Source organism: Pteropus medius, unplaced genomic scaffold, assembly GCF_902729225.1.
Source record: "Pteropus medius unplaced genomic scaffold, Ma_sr-lr_union100, whole genome shotgun sequence".
Taxonomy (NCBI): domain Eukaryota; kingdom Metazoa; phylum Chordata; class Mammalia; order Chiroptera; family Pteropodidae; genus Pteropus; species Pteropus medius.
In genome coordinates this window covers 19,483,284-19,505,566 of record NW_024351730.1, presented here as the reverse complement: position 1 = coordinate 19,505,566, position 22,283 = coordinate 19,483,284, and the positions used below count along the sequence as shown (strand labels likewise).

The 22,283-nt window shown below is 32.8% G+C and overlaps 1 protein-coding gene across 1 annotated transcript in view; it reads left to right on the top strand.

Annotated features, from left to right (window-relative positions):
- The window catches only part of LOC120588152 (transmembrane protease serine 11F), a 61,304-nt gene that overhangs the window by 14,762 nt on the left and 24,259 nt on the right, over positions 1–22,283 (top strand). Inside the window, exons 2-3 of the mRNA XM_039845350.1 lie at positions 10,311–10,462; positions 16,863–16,981. Of these exons, the coding sequence (XP_039701284.1) occupies positions 10,311–10,462; positions 16,863–16,981 (271 nt within the window). The remainder of the gene's footprint in view (positions 1–10,310; positions 10,463–16,862; positions 16,982–22,283) is intronic.

Genomic DNA, 22,283 nt, shown 5'->3' with positions numbered 1-22,283 from the left:
CTTAAATTATGAGTGAGAAAAGAATACTTATAATGTTTTCAGGGAACTGTGCTTTCATCATTTATATTCACCTGTTATTTAATGCCTATTAAGATTTCTCAATTCTTGAAAGATATACAGGAAATGCTTTCTCAACATGTCCCTAACTGTTTTCTCAAGTCAGTAAGGAGATTTGGCCAGCTTGTGGAAGAAACTGGAAATGTTCACGTGATTTTGATTTATGTGATAACAGGGACCAATCTATAGATTTGTTCATCAGCAAATACACAGTGCCTGTAATGTTGCTGGGCATAGAGTAGGTTCTCAATAAGAACTTTTTGAGTGAATTACATGTGACAGAGGATTAGATCCATTTTGTGTGATCCTAAAGAAATATAACTAGTGTTATGGATATAAAGTTTAGGAATGCATTCCTAAAAAACATCCTTGGGTTACTCAAAAGTGAGAGAAGTTTCCTCAGGAAATTAGGAAGGAAGGGTTTTAAGAATAGGCTGCCTAATGTTGTAGTAGTAATATGGTGAAAAAGATTTTACCATTGTGAATGAAAAGGATTAATTATAATTTGACTATTAATTATAGTTTAACTATGAATTCTGAGATTCTATATGGGTTTCTGGGCAAAATCAAGAAAGGAGTCTTCAACTTCCCACTCCCATACTTACAAATACATTTGTATTTGCATCTAGTCTCAGAGGAAGCAGGTGTCTTTGTCAAAGACAAACTTTTCTAGATTCCAGCTTTTCCTATCTGTGGCCCTGGGACAGAGAGGGAATACATGGCTTATGTTTATATCACTGACTGCCTCCTGATTCCTTAGTCAAAGCTTGCCCAGGAGTTTCCTATGTTAAAAAAGATTTTATAGAGGTGATCCTTGAAAGATGGAAAGGTGCTCCTTGAGTGAATGGCAGGTAAAGGATAGAGGATGGAGGGGCTGTGTGACTGATCAGGCTGTGAGATCTCCATCATGGGGCACCTTTGGGGTTATGCTAAAGAGTTTGTATGTCAATGTGAAATTCAGCTTAATTCTTGCAAAAATGATTACATGATTACATACTGGTAGAGTTCTATACATCCTCTCCAACCAAGAACAGTTCTGTTTTAAATTAATGTTATGCATTAGAGTTCCATATAAACATTAATTTGAGAAAGGGTCTCACCACCTTCAAAATGTTTCTTTCTCCTGCTCAATCGAAACAAGTTGCAATCCTCCTTATCTCTTCTCTTTCTCTCACCTTTTGCAACCAATTCATCAACAAAGCTCTATCTTAAGATATATTCTGAATCCAATTATATATTCTGATGTCTTTACTGCTATCATCCCAGTCCAAGCCATCATCTTCTCTCACCTGAACTATTGCAATGGTACCCTAACCAGTTTCCTTGCTGTCCACCTTTCATGTTACCCCTAGCCCCCACCACAGTATATTCTCCACAAAAATGAGTCTTTTACCAGAACCATTCCGTTCCACTAATCGAAACTCTATAATGGCTTCCTTTCTCATGCAGCATAACATAAAGAAGTCTTTACTGTGACCTGATAGGTTTCGATATGGTACATGTCTCCTTCTTTGACCTCATCTTCTTCTCTTTTCTGCTTACTCACTGAACACTGGCCACATTGATCTCAATCTTCTGCAAACATACCAAGTCAGCCCCCACTTCAGGAGACTCAGATTTATTGTTTCCTTTATTTGTAATATTTTTCCTTCAAACATCTGCATGAGTCAATTCTTCCCTCAGTTCATATCTCTGCTTAGATGTCACCTTTGTAGAGGCTTCCCCTAATCACCTTAGTTTCACCCTTCCTCAAGACCTGCACTCATTCTCTATCCCCTTACTTGACACTTTATTTACATTTATGTGTAGTTTTATTTATTGCTCACTGTCTGTCTTTCCAAATAGGAGATATGAAGGCAGAGGATATATCCTCAGTCCTGTTATAGCTCTACTACTTAAAATAGTGCCCAAAACAAGTAGATGCTCAATGAACATATATCAAATGAATGAATGAATGAAATTAAAGGTGTCTTATTAACAGTATGCTTGACAGTCATAGTAACCATAAAGTCTTCTTGAGGCAGAAGATTTTGAAGAGCATAGTATATTTTTAAAGGACACAGGGAAACTACAGAACTGTTACTCATATTTGTAAGAATTAAATTACTATATACTGCTGCTCGCATAGCTGCTTTGACTTTGCTGGTATTACAGCCTGAAAGGAGGTTGCTTCTGGGTACTGACAAGATGATAATCATGATTTTAACAGGCATCCATAAAAGGGGATAGATCTTGTTCTAGATCCAGAACTCATAGATCTAAAAATATTTTTTAAGGAATTTTTGGAAAACATGAAAGTTTTATCACAGATATCCTGAAAAGTCTTATATGCTTTTTAATATCAGACTGCACTATGTAAATAGAATTTATTGGACTAACATTCCCTCCCATCCCCACATGTAAAGAGATATTACACATTCCATTAAAGGAGCAGGATGCTATGCAATTTCTGCCCACACTCTGCAACTTTGCTCTTCTCAATTGCCTGCCAAACCAGTCATGTCTAGCTGATAGGGAAGCTAATTTTGATGACTAACACATACTTGAAATTTTCCTCATTTCCCACCACTTTGCCAGTTTTTTATTCTTTTGTAGTAACTTATCATGACATTTTTATAATATGCCCTTATGTGCCTTTTTGATCAAACCAAAGACATTTCTTACCAGAGTCATTTGATTTGTGTTCCTACTCTTTGAAACTCTTATCAAGTCCAAAGCAAATTTTGCCTTATTATGAAAATATCAATGTCATTACTACTTAAATAGCTGTATCATTTTAAATGTGGCAACAACACAATCAGCTTCTCTATTTTACTACCCACTATTTGCCAATGTTTCTGATTCATGTGTTCAAGTATTGCCAACAGTCTTCTCATAGAAAGAGATCTCTCAAAAAGAATTTCACTGCTATTAGCTAAACTAAATTTAAACAATTACCATGATTCTCCAGATTCTCTTAAACTCATTACTTCTTGTTTTCTATCTAAAATATGTGAATTATTTTCTTTCGTCAATTTTGTAAATTTTTCTATTGAATGATAGTAAAAAAATTCTATTAATCTTTGACTTTTGAATAAATTCATGGCCATATTCCTGTTATGATAATGAGAAGTTGTGCTTGAGAGCAAGAATGATTGGTGTAGGATGTACTTAACTAGTATTACGTGCTGGGGAACTCCCTTTATCCTTCAAGGGCTAGCTCAGCTGTCATATTGTCTAAGTCTTTCGTGTACCCATTTTTGTCCCTTTCCTAAGTAACTTTTATTGTTTAATATTCCATGTTTTCTTATCATAGTACTTGATAAATCTATTATTTTCCCTATGACACTATGTTGGTTTTATTATTTTATGTCTTTCTACTCTACCATAAGTCCCTTGAATACAGAGTCTATGTCATTTTCGTTCGTTTAATAAAAATTTTTGTATTCCTAGTGTTTGGACTTTATTAGGCACATAATAAAAGTTTCTTAAATAAAATTGAATTAAATATAAGAAAAGAACCTGTAACAATTTTGCTAACGAAATCATACATCATGTAGCTCTGGGTATATTTCAATTTCAGTATCAGCTGAGCTTCATCTAGAAATGACACATTTTACATAAGCATACCAATTGTCTTATTATTAATATATAGTTTGGGGACGTTTTACCATGAATTCAATAGTCACATAGTAAGACTGTGGAAGAGAAAAGTACTGGAAAAACTTCTAATCTATTTAAAGTTCAGAGAAAATAGGTGATTCCTGAGTTTACAAGACCAACCTTTGCCTCTGCATCAAAAAATAAAATACTGTAGTTTTAGTGATATTTTTTATTAAATGGCTCTATTATATGTATATACACATATATATGCATATATGATATATATGTGAACAGCTTTGTTCTACAGATTCTCACATTAAGATCAATAATCTAAAAAATATACCTAGGTTGAGGTCTGAGAGACTGGGATATGTCTATACTATTATGAAGTCTAGAAATGGGAAAAGTGACCTCAATATATTTCAGTAATTAACTGATTCAAATCCCAATTTTATAGTTGAATAAACTAAAGCCCTGGGAGGTTAAGTTTAAAAAGAGGTAGATTACTGTACCAAACTACATGCTAATCAGTGACTTAAGTCATATCAAGCAAAAGGCAGGCATAAAATGAATCCCAAATATGAATTTAAAACTTAAACTTTTTGTCATCTAACTGATTGCGCCATCTAGCAAATACCTGGTAGTGATGTTTGGTGATTAAAGAAGTTTTGCTCTAGCCTAGGGATATCTCTCTCATCATATGAGTATCCTCCTATGATATGTACAATTCACTGGAACCCTATATGCTTACATATATTTCAATTTAACTCATTGAAAGGGTTCAGATAGATTAACTTTGAGAATTCTGGAATAAGAATCATTGAGGCAAAAATAGACTATCTTCATTATTACAACTTATTTGTAATTTATTATTCTTTACTTTTAATCTGGTCAAAAATTCTATGACTTTTTCATATACTTTCATATTTCATTGGATTTTTTAACAACTTCGTTCCATGGATTCTCACATTAAGATCAATGATTTAAAAGATATAGCTAGGTTGAGGTCTGAGGGACTGGGACATGCCTTAATCATATAACAATCTCTCCATTGTGTTAACATAAAAGACACTCATGCCATTTAATGCATAAATATATAATAAAGATGGCCTACTTCTGCATACTTCTACTTAAATTATACTGATTAACATTCCAATTAATTTGTCATAAAAGCCTCTATTTTAAGAAAAAGTCTATAAAACAAAGTGGAAAAGCAATTCTATTCCAATTACTTAAATAAATTTCTTAAAAGTTCAAAACTGAACTAGCTGTAGCTTCTCTCTAATAAGCAGTTGTCATATGTCCAATTGTCAGCCATCTTTGATAACTAATCATAAAGCTCATTACAAATGACGATATTGTAATTGAGAGGGGCCAAGCTTTCTCACCTATTTATTTAGGTATGATTACAGTGTTTATCATCAAAGTAGCTGCCTCTAAAAGAGGACATAACTATCAGGCTTAAGTGATAATCCACACAGGTAGCACTTTGGAACAGGCAGTTTTGTAGGTTATATTTGCTCTCTTGATCAGAATATTTGTGTGGCTGGAGAGAGAGAAAGGTGTAAGACCGAGCTTTTTTAATATGTCTTTTGGGTCTGTGATAATGTAGTTAGTCTTCTATATCTTAGTTAAATCATAAGAATGAAATAGCAGCATATACCTAGGAAAAATGTAAGCAGAGTCTACTTCTGTAGAAATATAGAAGGAATTTTTTTCTGCTAAAGAAACTGAAATGCTTCTCTTACTAACAAAATTTTAAGTTACAGAATGTTCATTGGTTTATGGCTACTTCTCTATAATAATTTTTCAATGGCCATTTCATCCAACAGGCCAAGTTATTTTTCAATAAAATCACTTCATACACTTTTCATGTGTCAGAAACAGACTTGCAACCATTCTACACATGGCAGATTTCTTCTTATCCTTCATGTCTCAGCAAAAATGTGATTTCACTGAGAGAACTTTCTTACTTTTTCCAAACAGTCTCCTCTCCTCACTCAGTCTTTTACCTTTTTATTTTCAATCACAGATACCTTATTCATCTTTTTACTAGCTCTTATTACCACTCGTAAGGATCTCTATGTTACTAGTTTTATTTGTCTTCCCTTACAGACTGTAAGCAGGATAACAGCAAGGACCACACATTCGTACTTTATTCACTGTGTACTCAATAACTATTAGTGTTTAAAATATGATGGGTGTTTATGAAATTGTTTGTTTTGTATTTAATAATACATTTTAGAATTTTTTGATTTTGTGTGCAAATGATTTTTATAGAGCTAGGATCTAGGCTGCATTTCTTTCATTCATCATTCATGCATTTATTCAAAGAGCAGCAAAATTTATGTTAGGAATTATACTAGATATTAGGGTTAGATAAGAAGTAGTATAATAATCTGTTATTTTTCTCAATTGGTATATTTTCTGATAATTCCTATTCATATAGTTCTTCAGAAATTATGAATTATCTCTACATGATTTTTAAAAATATCCTCACAACAACCTTGAGAAGTGAGGGATATTATCACCCTAATTTAATAGACAAGGGATTCTTAGAATCAGAGGCCTCAAGATAACAGGGTCAATATGTGACCAAACAAAGGTTTGAACCCTTGGATTTCCCATGCTGAATTTTATGCTTTTTTAAATACTCTTTTCATGTGTGTTTAATTATGATGGCTATTGTTCTATTTCTACTCAAAATTCCTAAAGGCTTTAGTTTCTGTATTTTGTTAACTGTAATGAATTTTTTAGTATGATATGGATTTCCAAACATGATAGTTGTTTTATATGTCATCACTACCATGATGTGATATCATAACAATGCCATTTTTATTTGATGTCTACATTGAAGCATTAAAGGATAAAGCAGTATCCCAGAAAGGTTGTTAGAACAAAGGAGTGAGTTTTATTTTAAATATTCTAGGTTGCCTTCAGACCAAGGATCATGTTTTATTTTAATTCTGCTAAGTGGTTGAACTAGTCAGGACTTTTTTTTTTGTACTGCAAACTAATAGATTTATATTCTCAGAGTTTATGTACCTAGAAATAAATTAATTAATTTTGCGATGAATCTAGAAACTGATTTTCATAAGTTTATAAAGAAAAATACATAAGTAACTTTGAAAATAATTGTCTTGGATTATAGATAACTTTGGAGAAAATATGGAAATACATTTTATTATAAACTGTCAGATCATCCCAAGAATGATATTTGAAGACAAGACCAAAAATAGAACAAAAAAGAGCAAAACAAAGCCATGAGCTTCTGTGAAGGAAATAAACAGGACTATCCTCTAATTCTTTGGATTATTTATTTGTACTATTTTGGATCCTAACAAAGTTGTAAAAGGTTTCTATTCCTCATTTTAAAGATTAGAAGACTAATTCCAGAATTTAACTAATTTGCTGATATAGGCAAAACCAGGATTAAACCCAGTTGATCTGTGTTTATTTCCATCATAAAAAAAGCAGTCCACTTCAAGCACATACCAACATTTTCTATTTAACATTAAATAGGCTGTTTTAATAGAGAAATAAGTTTGAGTTGCATTTTCTCTCCATTTATGTTTTCTCATTTTTTATTTTCACTTTATTTTAACAGAAAGAAAATAAAAAAGGGCAAATAACCCTTCTCCCCCAAAATAAACACTGAAAAACAAATTTATGCTTAATTCTCTTCTTTAAACAGATGCAATGCAAGGAACAATGAAAAAGTTCCATTGAGATTAGACTCATTCAGATTAAATGAATAATTGTCACATACAAATCAGAAGAAACATAGAAATATATAAAGGCGTTTTAAATGTCATCAAAAGAAAACAATCTTTTTCAAAGTTTGAACCAGTTGCAAATTTAAAAATTTCTTTCTAACTTTTTATAGCCAAGTTCTGAAAGTTTATTACACACGTAGGACTCCTTTGAATTTTTGTTTATTTAGGGTAAACACTACTTCCTTTGCAATTAGCTGGTGTGCGCATACAGCTCCTGCTAGCTGTACTTCAAAACACAGAAATGAGTATTTGGTAAAACTTATTTCAACATGACACAAAAATTAACATTCTAGTACATCAAACTGAGAATAGCTGATCATCTGACAAACTCATTTTAAAATTAAATTTGACCATGATAAAAAAAAGTTTCCTGTACTATACAGCATTATCGTGATGTAATATTTGGCTATGACTTCCATAAATTTGACAGAATTTGATTTTTGTCATTTCTTTTGCTTCTTACAGAGCTCAGGGTGCAGCAATTGAATTGATAAAACTTAGGAAAAAAAGAAGTGAGAACTTTTTTTAAAAAATTGCAGCAACCAAAATATCCTCACACTAAATAAAAATGAATATTTAATGCCATAGATTTTGGAAATGGAAAATTCAATTATGGGTGAGGAGAAAGTCCTTGCACATGGGAACATTAGAAACTTTTTTTTTTCTGCATTGTTTGGTATCAGCCTTAAGAGTTACTTTTATGAGTCATGCAAACAGGTGTTAGCAACACAATTAAAATAAAATGAGTCAAAGACAAAGTACACAAAATGGATACTTTCCATTTGGCTCAGACTTAAGTGTAAGGTCAGCACATCCCTCATTAACAACATTGATGCTACATCGGAAACACTTTCTCTTCATTTAACCTTCCTCATCTTGCTTGGAGGCACAATTGCTTACCTGGACATTGAAACAAGGGAGCCATTAATCCTTTCCTTGTCCCATAGCTAAGCAGTCAACAAAACTCAAGGGTTGGCCCTAAACCCATCTCTTTTCCACCCCACTGCCTCAGCCTTACTTCAGGCACCCACCATCTCTCCCCTGGAACTTCAAAATGACCTCTCACCCAATCTTCCTGTGTGCACTTTTGCTCTAATCCTCATTCACACCTCTGTGACTATTCTAAATTCTCCACTGAATTAAAATTTTTATTGGCTCCCATCTCCTATGGAGTCAGTTTCAAGCTCTTTACTCTGGGTTATGAGACTCCTTGTGAGCTGGTCCAGCCCACCAGCTGTGGGATATCGTTTTTCTAGTACTACAGTGCTTTGAAAGACTAGCAATTGTGGACATACTTTGGGAGACCATAAATTTTTTTGAGGGCAAAAGCCATATATTATGTAAATATTTTTATTTTCAGTGCTAGTTATTATTAATGAATGCTATTTCACGTTGCTAGTTTTGTTGTTGTTGGTTTGGTTTTTGTTTTGTTTTGTTTTTGCACGTTTTTTTTCCTTCTCTTTTTCATACTTGGAGAATTTTTATTACTCAAAATTTTAATCATGTTGCCTTTTAGATAAAATCTCCTGACACAGCCCTCAAAAAAGTTATTTTCTCTTGTATAAAGTTTTTTTTTTTGACACATTTCACACTATGTGTTAATTACTTGTTTCTACCTCCATATTCTCTTTCATTGCGTGAGTGTTCTAGAGCAGCAATCCCCAACATTTTTGGCACCAGGGACCGGTGCTCCTATGAGAGTCTAATGTCTGATGATTGGATGTGGAGCTGAGGCAGTGATGCTAGCGCTGGGGAACCACTGCAAATACAGATGAAGTTTTGCTCACTCTCTTGCTGCTCACCTCCTTCTGTGTAGCCCCGTTCCTAACAGGCCATGTATCATTACTGGTCCGTAACCCAGGGGTTGGGGATCCTTGTTCTAGAAGCAAAGAGTGTATCTTTAAGTCTTTATACCTCTAGGGCTCAGGAACAATTTCTGAAACATAATTATAATGTAGTAGGTACTATTCTAAGGACTTTCTATTATCTCATTTAATGAATAAAGTTTAAATAAATATTTGTTAGATAAAATTAAAAACAAAACATCTACAAGCATTAATATCTTATTCGAAGATATTAAATATTAAATCCCATTTGGAGATTCAGAAAATAAAGTAAATAAATGCCAACTTACAAATTGGAGAAAGAGAATTTAAATGGCTTAAGATGTTTTGAGAGGAGAATTTGAGATCTTGCTCCTTGGCATATGTCATCAATTTGGTTCAAATAAACTCATAAGAAAAAAAATAAAAATGTTTTGGGTGATCAGATAGTACATGAATAAGAATAGATAAGAGTCAAGTGGAAATGAAGAGTCTTCATGGGGACTGAAGTTTTATCAGGTACAATTTACAATTTGTGATTTCACTGAGAAGTACTAACAAAATGTGAAGAATTATGATCAGGTCTTCGAAAGTAATGTGAGTACTTTTACAGACAAGCCATTAAGAAATTTCAAAAAGTATTAAATTTAAAAAGTTTTTATATTAAGATTTTTATTCTTAATCAGTTAAACTGATGATTCTTATGTAACTTTGTTATTAAAAACTCCCATATTAAAATATGATAATGTTATTTATTAATTACTTTTTCTTTAAATGGGTCTTTGTATTTCATCATCCAAATTTCAAATTGCCAATACATCAGACAGAAAGAAGTGAGAAGATATCCTCACTTGAATGTCAACATTAAAAAAGTTTTAGTAAAGTTTTAACTAAAAGTTATACTCTGATTGGGGTATAGGGGATGGGTATACAAATTAAAACCTTGTGTTCTTTTTAAGATCTAAGTATCCTATTATTATTTAATGATATAAACTATTTTCGTAGAGTAACGTAGCAAGTAGACATAATGAATGTTTTTTGTCTCACTGTTTATTTCTTTCCATTATCACAGACCAGTTGAATTTTCAGAAGCTGATTACCCACAAGTTGAATATCAAAGAAGACAGCAATTTTGGGACCCTATTAGGCTAGCGCTGTTCACATTGGCAATTGTAGTAATCATAGGCATCGCAATTGGTATTGTTACTCATTTTGTTGTTGAGGGTAAGTATCCAGGTCACATTTCTATTGCTTAAGTGCTCCATGACTTAATATCTCTGTTGTATAAATATACTATGTGCATATTAGCATTTTAATTACTAATCTTTAACTGATGTTAAATTATAGTTTGCTATGGTATTGAGCTCTATGTTACATGTTTCCAGCCAGTGAAGTTTACAATATACACTACTACATGCATAGACACATCTAAAAGAAATACATATTTAAAAAGAGAAAGAATGACAAGATTATCTTTAGAATAAGTCAAATCACATGATGTGCTGAGTTTAATATACTTTGTTCAAAATCAATAAATTAATAAGTTGCCCCAAGAAAAGCTGATGATATGAGAAAAGTTACCAAAAAAAAAAAAAACCCCGTCTTTAAAGGGCTTAAGATTAAACATTATTTTGAGGAAAAAAGGGATTGTTTCATGACTGGGGGGAAAAGTTAGAATTAATTACACATTTATATACAAAATGGATAGTTAGTATCATAGTTAAACCAAATGACAATCAACCAAGATTAACTTACCTTTGTCTTTGGTATGGGTATTTATATATGTGACTGAGACTTTGCCTAAAATTTTACAGAATTATATGACTCGCAACAATAAAACCATACTTGAAAGACCTCCCAGGCAGAGATGAATATTGTCCAACATGCCCAACTTGTTTTCCTTCCTACTTTATTGGGGGATTGATAATATCCATTTCTTAGACTCTCATAAAATAAAAAAATAAACCAAGCTACTCTTTGCAATTGTATTTTACTTGTTAATATCCTCTTTGGTTTAAAAGGTAGTGAAATAGTTTTCTTTTTAAAGTATGCTCCACCCCCAGTATGACAGGTGCTCAAAAAAGCAAAAGTGAGGGAATAGCAAAAATAATGGGAAAAATAGCATTTAAAAATATCATAGATTGTGGTAGGCTGAATAATGCTCCTCCCTCAAGGCATCCATGTCTTAATCCTTACAACCTATGAATGTTACCTCACATGGCAAAAAGGACTTTCCCAGTGTGATTAAGTTAAGGGTTTTGAGAGGGAGAGGTTATTTTGGACTTTCTGATGGGCCCTACATGTCACCCCAATGTCTTTATAAGAGAGAGGCAAGAAGGTCAAAGAAGGAAGAGGACCATGTGACAAAAGAAGCAGGGGGAGAAGAGTGGAAAGTGGTGCATGACCACAGGCCAAAAAATGAGGATAGTGTCTAGAAGCAGAAAAAAAGGCAAAGAAAAAGATTACCCCATTAGAGCCTCCAGAAAGAACCAGCTCTGCCAACACCTTGGTTTTAGCCCTAAAACCTACTTCAGACTTTTGACCTGCAGAACAGTAAGAAAAGAAATTTATGTTGTTTTAAACAATTAATTTGTAGTATTTTTTTTACAGCAGCAATAGGAAACTAACACAGAGGTTAACATCCAAGAATGTGAGAAATCTATTACATGGATTACCCATGCAGTTAATTGAGAGTTGCCTGATTATAGATAAAAGTTTAGTAAAACAAAGGAGAAGATAGTCTATGACAAAGGATAAACAAGTGGAAGGGGGTAAGGTAGAGATATCTAAGATCACACACTCACATTTCAGAAAAGTAATGTACATATTTTTATAGCATAAAGAAATCAAAACCAAGTTAGTGAAGGAAATCACATTGCAGTAATCAGGATAATACCATGAATAAGTAAATATATTTTTAAAATACTAAAGAGTGGAAATAAATTGATCTGAAAGGCAGGAGAGTAAAAATAATAAAATATGTGAAACAATCAAAACAGAAGTAAGAATTTTAGCGGACTTGATAAAATTTATATCACTAGGATCGAAGTGTATTTGATAGTTATTTTTATCCTAAGAATCTCAAAAATTATCAATGATCAGCTTTCGCTATACTATAATACTGACCAACTATCTACTCCCTGCTATATCAGAATATTTAAAATAAGGATTATAAAATAATACGGTGACTTTTGAATATTAATGGTTTGTCAATGCCCTCCAACCAGAGACCACTGGGAACATATATGTAATTGAAAAGGTTTGATTTATTACATGTTGCTGAGAAGGAGAGTATATGCCATGGGTAGCCATGGATCAGCTTAGTCAGAGATTGTTAGAAAGTATGTGTTATAAGATTTTGATTCGTGTTAGGTTACTTGAGGAAGGGTTTTCTTTAGATTGGATGTTTTCAGGAAGCTAGATTAATGCTGTAATTTTGTATCTTAATGAATCTTATATAGAAGGCAAAAGCAATAAAGTGACGCTGTAACTGTTAGAGAAGCAGCAGTCACTCATAATAGCTAGGATAGGAAGATATTCATTCATTCGTTTGTTTGTTTGTTGGGACAGTGCTTTTGTTTGAGTTCAAACATATCTATGGAATGGTCTTCATCTACTTGGTCACAGGGTGGTCTTGTCTAATGATGTTCAATGAAATTGTTTATATTCAAGAGGAGCATAGGGGGCTACTTTTTCTCTTTCTCGGGTTTTATATTTACAAGTCCATAAACTCTTGGGTATTACTTTAAAAGATAATTTCTGTGTTAGTAATTAAATATTAAGTGCCAGATAACTTCCCTAACTTTTTTTGTTATTTTTCATAATAAAAATACCGGTGAACTGTTGGGTTCTTTTTATCTTTGGAATTTTCATTTCAATCCTCTTTTTTTTATTCAAAGGGAAATAAACTATTTCAAAATAAAATCCTATTTGAAAATAAATAAAGATAACGACATTATAGATATTTTCTGATCCTTGTTTCTACTCAACATTTTTGCAGGAGTCATCCACTTTTTTGCAGATAATTTTAGCCCATTTATTTTCAGTATTGATTACTAATATCCTATTGTCTTAAACGTGCCATAATTGTCTTTATCTTTTTGAATATTCAAGGATAAACATTTAAACCAGATTGCTATGAATCTTCTTATACCTATATCTTGGTACATACATGCCGGAGTTTGTCTAGGGAACATATGCAAATGTAGAATTGCCAGGTCACTGGACATGTGCTTTTATACCTTTATGGATAAGACCAGGCTGTTTTCTACCATTACGGCAAAGGAGTTCCCATTGTTCCATAAACTTACCAATACTTGTTTTTGGAATACTTTTATATATTTGCTAATTTTGTGTATACTGTAATGTTATCACTGTAATTTAAATTTGTATTTGCCTGACTGCCAGTAATATTGGACACCCATCCATGTCTTAATCGATTATTTAGATTTCCTTTTTTTGTGAAGCGTCTGTTCAAATAATTCCTCCATTTTTTATTGAATCATCCGTCTTTTCTTATTAATTTGGGCAATTCTTTCTATATTCTGGATATACATCCATTGTCAGTTGTATGTGTTGCAAATATGTTCTACCAATGAAAATACCATGGAATGGATGGATAAATAGGTAGATAAATAGATGTTGATAGGTAGATAGATAGATAGATAGATAGATAGATAGATACTTTCAGAATTGTAAGAGGATTTTTTAATATTAATAAGGAAAATCACCACCACCATTCACATGAAATATGCCATTAACTAGAAAAATTCCAACATTGAATTTTTTAGTTGTCTGGTTTTTGTTCTTTTTAATTATCTAGAATTATATCATAAGTCATATTTTTCAACGAATATTTCATGATCCACTTTAAGTTTTTCAGGATTATTTAGAATTACTTATTATGCCTTTTGTTATGGTTAAAAACAAATCTGTTTTATAAAATGTTGTACAAAATATTTTGAAGAACATAGTCTTTAAAATTGTATTTTCACTAAATCCAATTTTCTAAACCTATTTTTAAAGTTTGACTTTTTTTTTGAAACCTACAAGTAAAGTCTGAATTGGCATAGTATCATTTGTCTTCCCATTCTGCAGAACTGGCTCCACTTTGAGAATGTAGGGAACATGTTCTTTCATGGAATTTAGAATCAAATGAATCTTGGTTTTAATCTCAGGTCCAGCATGTATTAGTTGTGTGATCTTTGGAACATTACTTTTTTACTTCACTAGCGTCAGTCAATTAAAACAGTATTTTTAGAAAGAGAAAGATAAGTTAAAATAATAATATCAGTTACTTCTAGATGTTAGGGTCGTACAATTGTTTTTATTCTTTTATATATACTCATCTGTTAATTGCAGAGTTTCTGAAACAGCATTTATAATCTGAAAACAATGTTTTAAAATAATTAATTAAATTAAAAATTAGATATATAATGCACTTAATAAATGTTGAATATTGAAATAATTATTAATTAATTCATCACTTTATAAAAAGTTTAAGGTACTGTTCTCTGTGTTCATATTATCTGAAATGGTGCATCCTCTTCAAATGCAAAAAACAACATGTTGAATGCAAACATTGTACTGTAGTTTCAACATAAATCCTAAAGGGAATGTGGCAAAAAATATGTGCATGAGGTAGGCAGGATCTAGGTCAAAGAAAACTTCCTTGTGTCATAGCAAAAAGTTGAGACTCCTTACCATAGACAATGGAGAAAATTTAAAGTGTTTTAACCGGAGAAGCAATATTATGAACTTTTTTTTTTTTTTAATTTAAAAAGATCACTCTGCTACTACGTAGGGAATAGATCTGAAGAAAAAAAGAACTTGAGGCTGGGTAATAGTTGGAAAACTATTACATTCCCCAGACAATAGATGATGAGGGAATAAACTGCAGCGCTAACAGTAGCAGAATTTGTGAATAGAGGATGGATTTTAAAAATTTAGGTGGTAACATAGTCAGAATTTGCTGATTAATTAGGAAGAGATCAAAGATTATTCCAGGACTTCTAGTCTAAATGATGAAGTAGATTGTAATGGTAGCATTTAAGGTAGATAATCTAGATGGGGGAATTTCTTTTATAGAGAAGTCATTTGTTTTGGATAGACATTAGCTGAGTAGCTGATGTGGACCTGAATTAAAGATGCAGCTTTTCTGAATGGGATAAAGGATTCAAGAGATATCAGTGGATTGCACCCATAGAACTTAAAGACTGCACAACTGATTTGATATTGGAAATGAAGATAAAGCCAAGCTTGGGTAGTTGTGTGGATGATAGTGCTGTTTATGAAGACAGAAAATATAGAATAAAGAAGGTTTGAGTATAGAAAGAGGTAAATAATTATTTCTTTTTTGGAAATATGTTGTCTATTGGTGTCTATTGGATGTCCAATGATTAGCGCCTGAAGCCAGTTGTTACAGAATTGAAACTCATGGCAAAGAGCTGGTCTGGATATAAAAATTTTGGAGACATCAATTGTTAAAGTAATTAAACAGGAAGGTCATTGAACTGAGGTGATGCTAATGCCTTTGTAGCTTTCATAAGCAAACCAAAACCTAAACCAGAGTCAGTGCACTCATCTGAAAAAACAAAACTTACAACAACCAATTACAAACAGGCTTTCTCACATAAAGCAACCACTTAAACTAGAGCCAATCAAATAATTATCTTGCTTTGCTTCTGCTTCTTCTCTATAAAAATCTCCTCTAGCTCCTATCGGTGGAGTGCTCCTAATCACTTTGGTTTGGCAGTGCCCTGCTGGAATTGATGTTTGCTCAACTAAACTTGAAAATTTAAGTATGTCTTGGTTTATCTTTTAATATCAACAAATAGTCGACGTTTGAGGCCATCATAGTTAAGATTATCCAGAAGGAGTTATTTAAAATGACCAAGCCAAACACAGATCATTGGGTGGCTCAGGATAGAAGGTGGAATGAAGAGTTCTCTAAAGTAACTGAGAATGAATGGTCAGGAAGGATGGAAGAAAGTGGGAAGATGGCTTCATAAAGCCAAAGATGGAGTTTCAAGGAACATGGTTAAGGCTGCAAAGGAATTAAGAAAACAAACAAACAAATAAAGGTGGCCACTTGATATTACAACTGTGGTTCCTGACAATGGCGGTTTTAGTGGTGTGTTAGTAGATTACACAGAATTGAGAAATGAATGGGCAAAGAGAAAGTGTAAACAATAAATATAGGCTTCTATTTAAGTAAGCTTATCAGTAGCATAGAAAAAAAAATAGCCTGTTCAATGTATCTTCATAATACAGCTTAGCTATGATACACCTATATTACAGTTCTTTGATGAAATTGATAATTTTTATATGACTTTCTGCAGTTATTTTTAATATTTACTTTTCACTGTATGTTACATGTCCAATTGTATAAAAATTTTGATATGCGTAAACACTGTTAATGGGATATTCTAAAAGTATGCTTTGAGCCCTGAATTGTCTATTTTAACTGGGTATGATGACACAATTACTATTTGAAAAATGCTCATAATAATTTTTGTAGTAAGAGGAAATAAACCGCATTATAGTAAGCCTGTATTCTGGGAGGTAGAGGACAAGAAACTGATTATCTTTAAGCATGGATCTTTTGTTTATTTTTACCTTTCAGATGATAAATCATTTTATTACATTGCCTCTTTTCAAGTCACAAATATAAAATACAAAGAAAATTATGGAATGAGAACCTCAAGAGAGTTTACACAAAGGAGTCATCAGATTGAGAGGATGGTAAGCCCGATAGAAATTTTTAAAGTTTATGAATGTGTTTTTCTGCCTTACTTTGAATATGATTGTCATAGGAACTTAGCCTCTCAATGCCTCAATTTCTTCTTCTGTAAAAATGAGCATAATATAACTTGTGTCTATTATAGAACATTTGATAAACATGTGCCATGTGCCACATATTAAATTAGTTTTGTATGCAAAACTAAAGTTTTGCATACAAAACTAATTTAAATATCTCACAGCAAATATATGAGGTAGATGTTCTCATTATCTTAGCTTTTCAAACTAAGTAACAGGTACAAAGATGCATGACTCTTCAGTTAATAAGTAGTAGAACAGGAATTCTAATCTATGTTTTAACTTTATCCATTATTGCATCTCCAGTGCCCAGCACATAGAAAGATCTCAATTAATATTTCTTATGCCTCCATGTAATCATGAATTGCACTTTGGTCTTTTCAAAGGAAAGGACTAGACTTCATATTTTTCAGTGCTATCAACTCTGAGACTAGTGAAGCAAAGCATCTCTCCAGAGAAGATAAAATAATAGGGGAAAAAATGAGTTACTAGTTTCTTGGCCAAAGAAACAAGATATTTCTTATCATCAGAAATAAACTTGTACTGAATTAAAAAAAAAAAAAGAGCATAATATGGTATCTACGTCATATGGTTACGAGGATTAAATAACTTAATATATGTAAAATACTTAGAATAACACCCTGTACCATTAAATGTACGTAAATTAGAGTAGGTAACTAATTGCCTAGTAGGTAACTAACTGAGGAAACTGTTGGATAAAACAGTTGTTTTCCCTATTTTCAACTATTTGATTATCTTTCTCGATTCATTTTCCTTAATCTGTTTTTTAACTTAAGAATATAGGATTTCCACATTTGTCTTTATTTTGACTTTAAAAGTATGTAAAGGGTTACATACAAGGATGCATGTCATTAATTCCTGATATCAATCTCAAATATAGTAATCTCCCTCAAATATTTGGTTTCCCTTGAAAACATGCATTTATTAGGCAAGCTAAATCTTTACCTGTCATAGCAGAAAGTCAAATAGAATAATCTTCTATTTTCAATCTCATGACAACCATGTCTACGACACCATAGATTTGTCAGTGTATCAGTGTATCAGTGTATCAGCCTAGAGTACTCCTTTAAGCTTATGAGAACTATTGGGGAAAAGAGAAGTAATGTGTCTATAGGATATGAACTGAATTAATATGATTCTTTATGATTAGCTATAGACAATCTCTTAATTAAAAGATAAGGACTTAGCACTCCAACTCTTCACTCATTGCATTCACCTTTCTCTGAATTAATAAAATGTAGGGAAGTGTTTTCATTTTAGTCAGTTACTTATCTTTATATAAGTTAATTCTAAATGTTGAATATCAAGAAACAGTATTTTCATATGCATAGCTATTTAATGATTTTCACTTAACAGTGCTTTTTATAATCATGTTGCCAGAATTTTTTTCTTGCTTTATTAGTTGGGGAATTTATTCAGAATTATATCCAGATTATTTTATTTTTATTAAAATATAATTGATATATAATATTATATTAGTTTCAGTGTACGACACAATGATTTGATATTTGTATTTATTGCAAAATGATTACCACGATAAGTCTAGTTAACATTTATCATCACACACAACTATAATTTTTTTTTTAATTGTGATGACAATTTTTAAGATCTACTCTCTTGACAACTTTCAAATATACAGCTGGTCCTCAAATAATATCATTTTATTATAAGATTGATACGATGTCATAGAAACTTAACTCTTCCTTATATCAATTAGCGTATGGCAAAATTGTTTTTGTTATATATCATTTTGCCTAAAGTCACAGAACCTATTAACTATAGTCATCATACTGTAAATTACATCCCCATGTCTTATTCATTTTATAAATGGAAGTTTGTATCTTTTGACTACTTTCATCCATTTTGCCCATCCTCCATCCCCTCTACCCCCTCCACCCTCTAAATGATCTCCACTTTCTCCTTAGGGACATCAAGTAGTCAGTATACTCCTGGTAGGATTTCAAACCTAAGGGTCAGTGTTTTAAAAACATGTTCGTTTATATAAAAATAAATATAAATAGAAGTTCAGATATTTTTCACATCTATGAAACATTGGCTTCACTTTGGAAATCAATGTCAGAATAATTCAAAAAGCTAATACTATAAATGATATGACAATTATTGTTGGATAGGAAGATGACTTCCATCCACAATGCAGAATTTTCAATATAAAACAGCTACTAGTGTTGGCTCTATACCTTTCTAATTTTTTTTTAAATAATAGCTTCCCACCAGAACCTTCTTTACTGTGCTGCATATGCTCTAAAACTACAACTAAGTTTAAATCTTTAAAAAGTCTTTTTTCCTATCTTCTTTCTTTTCTTTTTTTTTTCTAGTTTAAGGAAGTAACACAATGCAAAAACACCTTTGAAGACACATAATATTCTCTCTAAAAACATTTTTCCATTTAAATTTATTAAGTCTTTTCCTGGTTACAAGCTAAAAACTACATCTGAAAATTGAAGATGTGGGGTCACCAACCTTCCAAAGAATGGACACATTGAAGTAGATGCATAGCAGAGCTTTCTCTAGCTCCAACTAATTTATCCCTGTATTGGCTGGATCCTAAAAAGTAGAGTCTCTGATAAAGGTTCTTGGTTAAGCGATTTATTAACCAAAAGCTTTCAGGAAAGTCTTGTAAGAAAGTTAGGGCAACAGGAGAGAGCAGAGTAAGAAGCTAGACAAAGATATGGTTTCAGAAGTGCAGGCTCAGCTTGGTTTCTCTGGGATATCTGGAACCTAAATTATAACAGAGATGGTTCTGTCCAGAGATAAGAAGTCTGAGCTGTTTGCGTTATACCAACAAGGGCTAACCAGGGAAAGTAGAGCATAAGCTCCCAGACACCACTGGGAAAGGTATTCAGGTACTCAGACAAGGACAGGCTTCTGGAGAAGTGTAGGTTTGAGCTGGAGAATGAATGTGCCTGTCCGGTAAATGCAGTTTGGGTAGGGAACAAATATTTGCTACATCTCTTTCATCATAATTCATCATCATTTAAGTGAACTCAGCTTCTTAAGAAATTTCTTAAGAAAAAAGAAAAACTTTATTTGCTTGTATGTGATTATAGACAGTAAAATTTCCATTTACCTACGTCTCCAGATCATCCAAGGCATGATTTTGACTTTGCTTTCTTTTCTTTTGTTGCTCTATAAATGATATCATCCTTTCCCATGATAAATAGGACACTTTAGGTAGAAAATAACAGAAACCAAATTAACGAGTAAAAGAAAAAAGATGAATAAAAGAGAGAAAGGCAAGGAGGGACAGAGAGAAAGGAAGGAGGGAAGAGTGAGGGAAAAAGAAAGGAAGAAAGACAAGACTGTTGGGAAAAATCTAGAGATTCATCCAGCTTCAGGTATGGCTAGATTCAGAGTGTCAAACAATGTCCTCAGGCTTTTAATTTTTTAAAAATATTTATTATCCTTGTGGCAGATAAGATAGCAAATAGCTACTTTACACTCACATTTTCACAGGTTATTAACTGAAGGAGGAAAAGATAATTTTCCATAATAATCCTTGGAGGAAAGTTTAAGGAACCAATCTAGTTGTCCTAATTTGGAACACCTGCTCATCCCTACAATAATCACTTTAACTGAGAGAGTAAAATTGTGCCACTGTTGTGAAAGATGGGAGAAGGGGGAAATTTAATCTTCATTTGAACCATATAGAATGAGTTCTCTAAAGCAGGGGTCCCCAACCCCTCAGCTGCAGACTGGTACTGGTCCGTGGCCTGTTAGAAACTGGGCCGCACAACAGGAAGTGAGCGGCGAGCAAGCAAACCAAGCTGCACCTATATTTGCAGTTGCTCCCCAGTGCTAGCATCATCGTCTCAGCTCCACCTCAGATCATTAGGCATGAGATTCTCATAGGAACCCCGGTGCCAAAAAGGTTGGGGACTGCTGCTCTATAGGAAAGAGGGGTTCTCTTAAGGAGAAAAAAAGAGAAGTACTGATAGATATGCAATAGCTCTAAGTCCAAAATTTTAGTCTCTAACTCAGATGTCTCCTAATCCCAGATTTGTACAGTCTATTGTCTATGTGACATTTCTGCTTGGACCTCTCACAGGCATCTAAAAGCTATCATATCTAAATCCAATTATTAAAAGTTGCTTCCCTATCCCATTCTCTTATTTCTATTTTTTCCCCACTCAATAAATGATATCGCTGTCCATCTAGCTGCTAGAATATCTACATTTCCCTTATCTTTTTGTCTAATCCATTCACAAGTCATGTTTCTACTTCTAATTTATAATCTCTATCCTAAACCCAATATGTTTCCTCAGATAGGCAGCTTACAGTAATCACTGCTTCCACTTCAGACTCCCTCTAATATCTTATCTCTATAGCAACTAGAATTAGCTCTTAAAAACACATTATGTTATTATTTTGCTTAAAATATCACAAGTGGCTTCTGAATGTGTTTAGAATATCTATGCTCTTCTCAAAGGCCTCCAAGGACCTGAATACTTTGTCTCTGATTATTCCTCCAACTTCTTTACTCTCCTCCTTGCTCACTCTTTACCTATATTGACCTTTTCTTTTTTCTGTTTTGATTCTCTGCACATTCTATTCCTTTTACCTGGAAGATTACCCCGTACTACTGCTCTTTTTGTATCTTATTCCTTTTGATCATTCATATATCACTTAAATGTCACCTCCCTGGAGAACCCTCTCCCATTATAGACCCATAGCCATTATTCTCTAGGACTTTACTATACTAGTTGCCTTTTTATTTATTTCTATATTTTCAGTCCGTGAATATAGGCACCACAACATTTTGTTCACTATTCTTTATCCAGTGTTGTCACAATGCCTGAAATATGAGAGACTCCTAATCAATTGTGTTGAACAAATAAATACATAAGAAAAAGGGAAGGAGACAGGGTAAAATGTGAGAGTTGTGAGAGAGTACAAAAACCAGGATATTTTTCATTGCACTGTTAAGATTAACCATAGCTGGAGAATTATTCAATTAATGAAAATGTTATTGTGCAATCCACTTTGTGCTTCTGTGAAAAATACCAAGGTCTGCACAGCACAGTTTCTTCCTTATGGAGTCTATAATATGGTTTATGTATGGAAGCTTGTGCATAAAATAATGCAAATTGAAGATTCAGATAACAATAGAAGAGCTAAAAAGATGATATAACAACATGAGAGCTGCCACAGTACACAATATAATGGTCAAATATATGACTTGAATGAT